Genomic DNA, 11991 nt, shown 5'->3' on the forward strand with positions numbered 1-11991 from the left:
TAAATGTATAAGTACAGATAGACACAGTTTTATCTAATAAGTAAATTCATCACACTCTCCTATGTTCAAAGAATTTAGACGTTACAAATTACATCACATTTACCGAATCATGTCTTATTTCATTATTTTCTTTGTTACTTCCACCAGAGCACCTCTCAGTATATCACTATTTGACCCTCACTATGAGTCCTACAGTAGATGACAAGATATAAAGAAAATAAATACAATGAAATAAAGATATTTTTGCAAGATGTATCAAATTTATCCTCGACACATATTTAAATTTGTTCTGTATGCCATCTAGAGAATGTGGGTGTATGAGGGGGACAGTGATGTAAACAATGTAAAATTATCTACAGCTTACTGGCATTTATGAACAGGGTTATCTCTTCCTTGTGTGTCAGTGGGTGCCACATTTGCATTGTTAAACACTGCCTGTCAAATATTGATAGATAAGTGTTCAATCATTCATTTCATCATTTTATGAATCATTTATCTATTCAAGTCATGTCTCGTTGTTTCTTTGGTTTTAAGGGACATTAAATTTAAGTAGAATGTTCATAAACCCTTGGATGGTGAAGTAAGTGCAATTTTATATGAATAAAACATACAATACTGGCAAAAGATTTGCATTGCTATAATGTTAAATTATGAAATTATCCAATATACCACACTCATGTTGAAACAGATGTAACTAGCAAGTAAAGGCATTGTTTTTATTCAGCTTACCAGCAACTGCCTACTTATGGTTAACAATTAAAAGGTGCTATCTGGGCAGGCAAGTTATCATGGTTATCTGATGTAATTTAGCCTGTGTTATGATGTTCTGATATAAGTAATAAGTAAAGGCTTTGTTTTTTTAATACATCTTACCAGCAACTGTAATTTAAGGTCAACAATAAAAAGTGTTATCGGGGCAGTCAGGTTATTATGGTTATCTAATCTAAATCAGATGGGTCCCTGATGTACAGAGTGCAACTACTGAGGTAGCACAGTATATATAAATACTGAGGACTCCACTCTTCACATTACTGTGCATCTGTGAAAAAGATATAAGCTGGGATCCATCAACAACAGGTAAATAATTTATCTTTGTGATGGACATTTCTGCCATTCTTGCTTGGCAAAGATGTCATGACAACTATGGTCTAAAAACAAATTTGTATTAAAAACCTTTTCAGTTTACAATGGTTTGTGCTGCATGGAAATTTACAAACATCCGATATACATGCTGGAAGAAGACAGTGGGAACGTTGACCTGGAGCTGTTTGATTTTGGATCGCATTTATTTTGACTTTTTTTTTTTCCTTTTCCCTATGTTGCTCTAGTTTTCATCATGAAGGTTTGGATTGTATCTCTGATGTTGTGTGCTGTTTTTGGACTGAGGACCGCTTCAGGTACAACAACACCATTCAAAACACACATCTCAACTACTTCTCAATAACTGTATGGGGATTTTAATTGTGGATACTTACAAGTTCTATTTGAGTTATGGTTGCTGACAAATGTTTCTCCAGGGGAAGCAGTTGTCACTAAAAATGAACAGAATTCAAAATTACCAGGTTAGTGTCTATAGGTCTGTTATACTATAGATACTGATGTGACAATTTTACTTGCCTGCAATAATTAAGTCCTGTAATTCTACAGGACAGGATTATATTAACATACAGGCATAAATAATAGGTGAAGCACAATGTGACTGTCAAACTGACCTTACAAAAATATCTGTAGTGGAGATAGTGGAGACCAAAGAAGCAGAAGAACAAGTGGAAGATCTCTCCCCTGCAGGTATGTATGCTCTATTAAACTCACATCTAACAAAGCTTAGTAAAATTAATTTTTCACCATGGAGATGCTTTTTTCTACAGATGTCGCTGCTAAAATAGCTGTTGAAGAGTTGGCTATTTCAGGCAAGTCTTGTCTCTGCAATGAAATGCACTTGATGATATGAAGAATGATATTTGGAGTTTAATTTTAAACTGCTAGTGTTCATTGCAAAAATAAATTATTTTTGTCTGTCCCCCATTTATCATCCATTAACATCCATCAGTAACCATAAACAATCATAGCGTATTAGTAAATGATCAACTTTCTCCTCATTTGAGGATAAAACACAAGCTTAATTTTACTTTCACTGAAAGCACTTTTTTTTTTATCATGTCAGTGTCCCCATTAAAGCCAAGACATAAAACAGAGGTGTTTTTTGTTTGTTTTTTTGACAGAACGCGCATACTGCCCACCTGGGTGGATTAATTACAGATCCCGCTGTTTTCAGATTGTAAGATCAGCGATGTCCTGGCTTAATGCTGAGGTAAATATTTAACTTCACAATGTTTATTCATAGCCAGAATCACAAATCGCTGAAATGGACACCTGTCAAACATGTCAGGATGAGGAACCCATGCAAAAATAAATATGAACTTTTATTCCTGTAAAAAACCAACCCCCACCCAAAAAACAAACAAACAAACAAACAAACAAAAACGGGGAGTGGAGCGAGGGACACAAAATCGGTACCAGAAGTCAGTTTGGGCTCCTGTACTTGTATAATTGATAAACCATCTAATATTTTAATATAATTTATCTTGGATGTGTTGCAGCATCTCATCAACAACAGAGCTTCGCTAACTCATTCTTCTCTTTTTCTCATTCATGTATTTTGTCTTCAGAAACACTGTGTAAGTCTGCGGGCTACTCTGGCATCTGTACAGAATCCTGATGAACAGTACTTCCTGCAGAATTTGATTGCCTCTGCTGGTTTACCACTGGCTTGGATTGGTGCTTACAACTTCCAGGTAACACAGTTACATATAGCGATGGCCACTGTAGCCAGTCACTGTTTCCTAGATACATACCTGTCCACATGTTTGCATATCAGCATAAAACACTGAATCATTTTAAAATGTAAAACACTAAGATCATTATTAAGCAATCAACACAGCAATAAATACAAGAATATTTTCTTTTAATAAAATAATTCAATTCAGGTTTTTTTTTTCCAAAATAATTAAACTCTTGACACATTTCGGTAATTGTTAATAGTACTGTCAATGATAGTCACTGGTCTATAATATTATTGCTGAATTACAGATAAACTAAATTATTTATGTTTTTGCAGAGTCCTGTGATGACAGTAAAACTTATTCTGTGTTATCCAGGGTACGTGGTTGTGGATTGATAGGGCAGGATTCTACTACTCAAACTGGCTGTCACTGAGCAGTGTTTCCAGCTACCCTTGTGCCTACATGAGATCCAATGGTAACTTATTTTACTTACACTGGTGCCATGTATTCTGGTTTAGGGGTGATTAACATTCACATTGCTGTGTTGTTTGTATTCAGATACAATGCGATTCTCAAGTATGTTTTCTTCTTTTTCAGCTGGCTGGTCAAACACAAACTGTGCATCTACACTTTCTTTTGTCTGTTCTATTAACCCAACCGTCTGTTGAAAATACATAAATAAGTACATTTCCACCAACACGGCAGACGATTATGAACACTAAGAGACTGATATCAATATTATCAGCATTTACAGTATTACTGATTTAATTAAATTGTTTTGAAAGCAGTTAATTGATTAATGCTGTCTTTGTATTCTTAAAAATAAAAAGTCTAATATAGTGATGTTTATTGCGATTCATTTTTATGTATTTCATATTTATAGTATTGTATTTACATAAACTGTAACAAACAAGAAACCTCCCTATCAACCCTTATGTTGTGTTAAAAAAATATATTACAGAGTGCTACAATATAGAAACAACCTTGGAAAATAATATGGAAAAACAAATGTGTTGGGTGCTTATCAGGTTGAACTTATTCTAAACAACTGCGCAAGACCAAAAAAATAAATTCAAGAAAATAATTTTATTATTTAGTATAATGCCTAATATGTAGAAAACATTGGTTTGACTTGTTGTGGTTTGTATTAAGTAATTAAGTATTCATAAACATACCATAGAGGTCACATTTTTTAAACACATTTAAAAACAGATTTTAGTACACACCTCTCATGAAGAATGTGCCATTGTTAGGAATTCTCCCATGTGCCTCCTCAGCTTGTCTGTATGGCATAGTTAGCTAGCATTTATAAATCAAATTTTGAGTGCTATTTGAGTGTTAAAGGTACCATAGAATGGAAACCGTATTTTCCTTGGCATACATGAATAAGGACGGTTCGATACATGCAACTGACACATCATGAACCTCAAACATTATTTTCTCCTCCTTCAAACGCAAATCCTACAAAAGTAAAAGATAACCAGAAAATATCATCATGGACCTGCACAGCCAAACTTTATTGACATCACAACCCCATCTTCATCCTGTAAGGAGCAAGCTGCTGTGTGAATTTATCCACTGGAATTCACTGACAGCTGGAACCTGATCATCTTATATTGAAAACATCATACTGAGCTAACAACTTTTTTTTACTTTGTAAACCGAAGATCAAAACCAAGTAACTAGTACAGGTAATGTTGGCTATTGTCAAACTCCAAGTAACTATCATTGTTAACTGAATAGTATGATGACGCAGCTAGTTATTCATAGGGGGTTCATTTTAGTTTCATTTCTTTCATGCGCATGAAATTGAATCTGGGCATTTTTCTCCTCAAACAAAGTCAAATATGTAGACATGAGAGAACAAAAAAACAATTAATACATCCTATGGGAACTTTAATTAGATGCATTCATCACATGCTTTATTAGAAATGCATCTGCAAAATCATACAAATGACATGTTTTTCTAATGTAGAGAAAAAGCTGGATAGGCAACCACAGAAACTGAACTAAAAATGTTGATGTAGGGAACTAAAATGTTGCTTAAATAATTTTAAAAAAGAACACTGAGTTTGCCTTTTGATATTCGGTTATGAAGGAACAAAACATCCAGGAAAATTTTAACACCCTCGTTTTGGTTTCACATCCAGCCGGATTTTAACTGGCTAACTTGGTGCTTGGTGACTAGACTGAATAGTAATAGCATTATTTATTATATTTTGTAATAAAATCTTAGAGTACCGAGTCTGGTTTTAAAATGAAGTGTGTAGCAGGTAAAGCGTTTTCTTATGAAATGTAGTGAATAGAAGTGACAGAAATACTCAAGTGAAATACAGATATTTAGCAAAGTTCAAAAGGTCTGCAACTTGCTTGTGCCTTTCACTGTATTTGCTTTGTGGTAATCTCCCAAGAACACCATTCTTGTGAACATAAACCTAATCAAATGCAAGAAACACCTACAGATTTTAGCTGTGACACCATGGGCTCTATTGAAGAGGTCATTATACTACAGCGTAACCTGCTGTCCCCATTACCTAAACATTTTATTCAATGAAAACAGCAATAGTGTTTGTTGTTTGTTAAATCAAACATAATTATTTGGACATGAAGGCAGATCATATTGCATTTTGGAAGCCATTCATGCAGAAATCCTGAAAATCCCAAAGTGATCAAAAACTGTCTCACAGCTGTATGTCATTTTATCGCTATATTAACCTTTAGACGCATAAACTGATTTGGCAACATCCTTCATAAAAACAAACAAAAAAAATCCTGCGTTACCAATCGTTAATGAGAAGCTGTGAAAGGAAACATATTAATTTTACTGGAGAGACAATATTCCCATAAACCATTTACATTTCCTTGTTGCTGTAATTATGGTTGCAACAAAGGGCAATAAGTCACATGTAAGACTTGAAAGTGACTGGAGTCTATATTATATATATATATATATATATATATATATATATATATATATATATATATATATATATATATATGTATATATATATATATATATATATATATATATATATATATATAACATATAACATATATTATGATATATTGAAATTGAATGTTATGGAAATGATTTAGTGAGTGATGCAATTAACAAATAGAATCATAAACTGACAACTGACAGAAATCACAAACTGAGAGTTAAACGTCACTGTTTTGCTAAAATACTGTTAAGCTGTTCATTCAATCTTGCCATTTATCATTCATCATAAACTTGCAGTAGTACATCAATCTGAATTGTCAAGTTTTGTAGTCATCACAAGGACTTTGTTTGTGTCACCACTCACCTTGACAAATGTGTCAAACATTTATGGCAAAAACTTGGAGAATTAGAATACATTTTAAGGTTTTTTTAAAAACCATTTCTTGCCTTTACCAAAACAATGTATTGTAAATTACTGTAGCAAATTATACAATTCCTGCATGAAGCCAAATTCTTTGTATGTATGTATTTTTTTATTGAGAGTGGCCTTTTAGAAGAGCACCAGTAATGTAATTTTAGTTTTCAGATTTACAGTGAATTGCACAGGTAAAGAACAGTACAGGAATATTTGAAGTATATACTTATAGGCATATATAAGAATATATTCTTATTCTTATACGCATATATAACATATTTAGAGGCAATTATTAAATGTATAAGTACAGATAGACACAGTTTTATCTAATAAGTAAATTCATCACACTCTCCTATGTTCAAAGAATTTAGACGTTACAAATTACATCACATTTACCGAATCATGTCTTATTTCATTATTTTCTTTGTTACTTCCACCAGAGCACCTCTCAGTATATCACTATTTGACCCTCACTATGAGTCCTACAGTAGATGACAAGATATAAAGAAAATAAATACAATGAAATAAAGATATTTTTGCAAGATGTATCAAATTTATCCTCGACACATATTTAAATTTGTTCTGTATGCCATCTAGAGAATGTGGGTGTATGAGGGGGACAGTGATGTAAACAATGTAAAATTATCTACAGCTTACTGGCATTTATGAACAGGGTTATCTCTTCCTTGTGTGTCAGTGGGTGCCACATTTGCATTGTTAAACACTGCCTGTCAAATATTGATAGATAAGTGTTCAATCATTCATTTCATCATTTTATGAATCATTTATCTATTCAAGTCATGTCTCGTTGTTTCTTTGGTTTTAAGGGACATTAAATTTAAGTAGAATGTTCATAAACCCTTGGATGGTGAAGTAAGTGCAATTTTATATGAATAAAACATACAATACTGGCAAAAGATTTGCATTGCTATAATGTTAAATTATGAAATTATCCAATATACCACACTCATGTTGAAACAGATGTAACTAGCAAGTAAAGGCATTGTTTTTATTCAGCTTACCAGCAACTGCCTACTTATGGTTAACAATTAAAAGGTGCTATCTGGGCAGGCAAGTTATCATGGTTATCTGATGTAATTTAGCCTGTGTTATGATGTTCTGATATAAGTAATAAGTAAAGGCTTTGTTTTTTTAATACATCTTACCAGCAACTGTAATTTAAGGTCAACAATAAAAAGTGTTATCGGGGCAGTCAGGTTATTATGGTTATCTAATCTAAATCAGATGGGTCCCTGATGTACAGAGTGCAACTACTGAGGTAGCACAGTATATATAAATACTGAGGACTCCACTCTTCACATTACTGTGCATCTGTGAAAAAGATATAAGCTGGGATCCATCAACAACAGGTAAATAATTTATCTTTGTGATGGACATTTCTGCCATTCTTGCTTGGCAAAGATGTCATGACAACTATGGTCTAAAAACAAATTTGTATTAAAAACCTTTTCAGTTTACAATGGTTTGTGCTGCATGGAAATTTACAAACATCCGATATACATGCTGGAAGAAGACAGTGGGAACGTTGACCTGGAGCTGTTTGATTTTGGATCGCATTTATTTTGACTTTTTTTTTTTCCTTTTCCCTATGTTGCTCTAGTTTTCATCATGAAGGTTTGGATTGTATCTCTGATGTTGTGTGCTGTTTTTGGACTGAGGACCGCTTCAGGTACAACAACACCATTCAAAACACACATCTCAACTACTTCTCAATAACTGTATGGGGATTTTAATTGTGGATACTTACAAGTTCTATTTGAGTTATGGTTGCTGACAAATGTTTCTCCAGGGGAAGCAGTTGTCACTAAAAATGAACAGAATTCAAAATTACCAGGTTAGTGTCTATAGGTCTGTTATACTATAGATACTGATGTGACAATTTTACTTGCCTGCAATAATTAAGTCCTGTAATTCTACAGGACAGGATTATATTAACATACAGGCATAAATAATAGGTGAAGCACAATGTGACTGTCAAACTGACCTTACAAAAATATCTGTAGTGGAGATAGTGGAGACCAAAGAAGCAGAAGAACAAGTGGAAGATCTCTCCCCTGCAGGTATGTATGCTCTATTAAACTCACATCTAACAAAGCTTAGTAAAATTAATTTTTCACCATGGAGATGCTTTTTTCTACAGATGTCGCTGCTAAAATAGCTGTTGAAGAGTTGGCTATTTCAGGCAAGTCTTGTCTCTGCAATGAAATGCACTTGATGATATGAAGAATGATATTTGGAGTTTAATTTTAAACTGCTAGTGTTCATTGCAAAAATAAATTATTTTTGTCTGTCCCCCATTTATCATCCATTAACATCCATCAGTAACCATAAACAATCATAGCGTATTAGTAAATGATCAACTTTCTCCTCATTTGAGGATAAAACACAAGCTTAATTTTACTTTCACTGAAAGCACTTTTTTTTTTTATCATGTCAGTGTCCCCATTAAAGCCAAGACATAAAACAGAGGTGTTTTTTGTTTGTTTTTTTGACAGAACGCGCATACTGCCCACCTGGGTGGATTAATTACAGATCCCGCTGTTTTCAGATTGTAAGATCAGCGATGTCCTGGCTTAATGCTGAGGTAAATATTTAACTTCACAATGTTTATTCATAGCCAGAATCACAAATCGCTGAAATGGACACCTGTCAAACATGTCAGGATGAGGAACCCATGCAAAAATAAATATGAACTTTTATTCCTGTAAAAAACCAACCCCCACCCAAAAAACAAACAAACAAACAAACAAACAAAAACGGGGAGTGGAGCGAGGGACACAAAATCGGTACCAGAAGTCAGTTTGGGCTCCTGTACTTGTATAATTGATAAACCATCTAATATTTTAATATAATTTATCTTGGATGTGTTGCAGCATCTGATCAACAACAGAGCTTCGCTAACTCATTCTTCTCTTTTTCTCATTCATGTATTTTGTCTTCAGAAACACTGTGTAAGTCTGCGGGCTACTCTGGCATCTGTACAGAATCCTGATGAACAGTACTTCCTGCAGAATTTGATTGCCTCTGCTGGTTTACCACTGGCTTGGATTGGTGCTTACAACTTCCAGGTAACACAGTTACATATAGCGATGGCCACTGTAGCCAGTCACTGTTTCCTAGATACATACCTGTCCACATGTTTGCATATCAGCATAAAACACTGAATCATTTTAAAATGTAAAACACTAAGATCATTATTAAGCAATCAACACAGCAATAAATACAAGAATATTTTCTTTTAATAAAATAATTCAATTCAGGTTTTTTTTTTCCAAAATAATTAAACTCTTGACACATTTCGGTAATTGTTAATAGTACTGTCAATGATAGTCACTGGTCTATAATATTATTGCTGAATTACAGATAAACTAAATTATTTATGTTTTTGCAGAGTCCTGTGATGACAGTAAAACTTATTCTGTGTTATCCAGGGTACGTGGTTGTGGATTGATAGGGCAGGATTCTACTACTCAAACTGGCTGTCACTGAGCAGTGTTTCCAGCTACCCTTGTGCCTACATGAGATCCAATGGTAACTTATTTTACTTACACTGGTGCCATGTATTCTGGTTTAGGGGTGATTAACATTCACATTGCTGTGTTGTTTGTATTCAGATACAATGCGATTCTCAAGTATGTTTTCTTCTTTTTCAGCTGGCTGGTCAAACACAAACTGTGCATCTACACTTTCTTTTGTCTGTTCTATTAACCCAACCGTCTGTTGAAAATACATAAATAAGTACATTTCCACCAACACGGCAGACGATTATGAACACTAAGAGACTGATATCAATATTATCAGCATTTACAGTATTACTGATTTAATTAAATTGTTTTGAAAGCAGTTAATTGATTAATGCTGTCTTTGTATTCTTAAAAATAAAAAGTCTAATATAGTGATGTTTATTGTGATTCATTTTTATGTATTTCATATTTATAGTATTGTATTTACATAAACTGTAACAAACAAGAAACCTCCCTATCAACCCTTATGTTGTGTTAAAAAAATATATTACAGAGTGCTACAATATAGAAACAACCTTGGAAAATAATATGGAAAAACAAATGTGTTGGGTGCTTATCAGGTTGAACTTATTCTAAACAACTGCGCAAGACCAAAAAAATAAATTCAAGAAAGTAATTTTATTATTTAGTATAATGCCTAATATGTAGAAAACATTGGTTTGACTTGTTGTGGTTTGTATTAAGTAATTAAGTATTCATAAACATACCATAGAGGTCACATTTTTTAAACACATTTAAAAACAGATTTTAGTACACACCTCTCATGAAGAATGTGCCATTGTTAGGAATTCTCCCATGTGCCTCCTCAGCTTGTCTGTATGGCATAGTTAGCTAGCATTTATAAATCAAATTTTGAGTGCTATTTGAGTGTTAAAGGTACCATAGAATGGAAACCGTATTTTCCTTGGCATACATGAATAAGGACGGTTCGATACATGCAACTGACACATCATGAACCTCAAACATTATTTTCTCCTCCTTCAAACGCAAATCCTACAAAAGTAAAAGATAACCAGAAAATATCATCATGGACCTGCACAGCCAAACTTTATTAACATCACAACCCCATCTTCATCCTGTAAGGAGCAAGCTGCTGTGTGATTTTATCCAATGGAATTCACTGACAGCTGGAATCTGATCATCTTATATTGAAATGGACATTATATTTAACTTTTCATATTTTCACAGGACTTTTAGAAATTGTAGATTCATGTTAGTAATTAATAATTAGAGGAAATGGCATTCTCTTTTGGTGTATTAGTGTATAATATAGAGGTTATTGTTTATAAATAAATAAACACACTGGTGCACTTGCTTCAAGGTGACGCAGACCAAAACAATAAACGATAATAATAATATTAGGATTATTATTAAATTTACTTAACACTTTGTTCAGCTGATTAGCTGAAGGCTTACGCACCGCCTTCGATAGCTCAGTTGGTAGAGCGGAGGACTGTAGTAGTAAAGTTCAGATATCCTTAGGTCGCTGGTTCGAATCCGGCTCGAAGGACATTTTTTTTCAATTACATTTTAGCCTTTCAGAAGTTTTGGTGCTTCTAACAGTTAACAGCATTTAAAACAAAAAAACAAATTTCCCTGACCGGGAATCGAACCCGGGCCGCGGCGGTGAGAGCGCCGAATCCTAACCACTAGACCACCAGGGATTTACATAACGCATCCTAAGGAATCCAGACTGCTTTTATAAATGTGTGAAAGAATGGGTCAAGGGAACACTTTTGACGATATAGTATATATGTAAATTCTGACGTTTTCATAAATTATTGTCATGTTGAATCTTTACCGCAACATGTTGAGAACGCAAACGTTAAAATGTGTTAAAATTAATCGCCCAACGTGGGGCTCGAACCCACGACCCTGAGATTAAGAGTCTCATGCTCTACCGACTGAGCTAGCCGGGCTCTCGTACAGACTTTCCCTTCTGAAACTGAAGCTTCACTCTCAGCTAACCAAAGACCATAAACCTGAAGGAAGTATAGATGGATTTTAAAGAATAAATGTAGCATTTAATTTGATCATTTGAATTCCTTTTGTCACTGGTGTTTGAACCAGCTCTGGTTTAAATTAAACTGGTCGTGTTGCCAGATAATATATTAAGAAAAACATAATTTTCATTTAATTTAGCTTTGAAATATTGGATTTGTAGCACCGGATGATTCTGTAAGGACTGGTGATGGTCATGTAGGTCAAATTTAAATATACCACTTACTAACATACTATGCCCCGATCTTCAAGGGACTACTGTGAAGTTGGTCAAAGAACAAGCGTTACTGGAGATTTGATTTTAAA

The 11991-nt window shown here is 33.9% G+C and overlaps 2 protein-coding genes and 3 non-coding genes across 5 annotated transcripts; 3 read left to right on the forward strand and 2 right to left on the reverse strand.

Moving 5' to 3' along the window:
• The first annotated feature begins 975 nt into the window (after positions 1–975).
• Positions 976–3622, forward strand: LOC113583468 (ladderlectin-like). Its single transcript, XM_035531800.2, has 9 exons — positions 976–1077; positions 1329–1397; positions 1518–1562; positions 1732–1788; positions 1869–1910; positions 2223–2311; positions 2670–2795; positions 3159–3258; positions 3381–3622. Exons 2-9 carry the CDS (start codon positions 1337–1339, stop codon positions 3449–3451), a joined length of 591 nt encoding a protein of 196 aa, XP_035387693.1. The 5' UTR covers positions 976–1077; positions 1329–1336; the 3' UTR covers positions 3452–3622.
• A 3785-nt stretch (positions 3623–7407) lies between these two features.
• Positions 7408–10055, forward strand: LOC113583444 (ladderlectin-like). The gene is made up of 9 exons (XM_035531801.2): positions 7408–7509; positions 7761–7829; positions 7950–7994; positions 8164–8220; positions 8301–8342; positions 8656–8744; positions 9103–9228; positions 9592–9691; positions 9814–10055. Exons 2-9 carry the CDS (start codon positions 7769–7771, stop codon positions 9882–9884), a joined length of 591 nt encoding a protein of 196 aa, XP_035387694.1. The 5' UTR covers positions 7408–7509; positions 7761–7768; the 3' UTR covers positions 9885–10055.
• A 1051-nt stretch (positions 10056–11106) lies between these two features.
• On the forward strand, positions 11107–11194 carry trnay-gua (transfer RNA tyrosine (anticodon GUA)). The gene is given in 2 exon segments: positions 11107–11143; positions 11159–11194. It is a non-coding gene; the product is annotated as a tRNA-Tyr (tRNA).
• Positions 11195–11276: 82 nt separating this feature from the next.
• trnae-cuc (transfer RNA glutamic acid (anticodon CUC)) lies at positions 11277–11348 on the reverse strand. Its single transcript has one exon. It is a non-coding gene; the product is annotated as a tRNA-Glu (tRNA).
• A 182-nt stretch (positions 11349–11530) lies between these two features.
• On the reverse strand, positions 11531–11603 carry trnak-cuu (transfer RNA lysine (anticodon CUU)). The gene has a single exon. It is a non-coding gene; the product is annotated as a tRNA-Lys (tRNA).
• Positions 11604–11991: the final 388 nt, after the last annotated feature.

Source organism: Electrophorus electricus, chromosome 12 (assembly GCF_041902795.1).
Source record: "Electrophorus electricus isolate QZ-2024a chromosome 12, ASM4190279v1, whole genome shotgun sequence".
Classification (NCBI taxonomy): Eukaryota; Metazoa; Chordata; class Actinopteri; order Gymnotiformes; family Gymnotidae; genus Electrophorus; species Electrophorus electricus.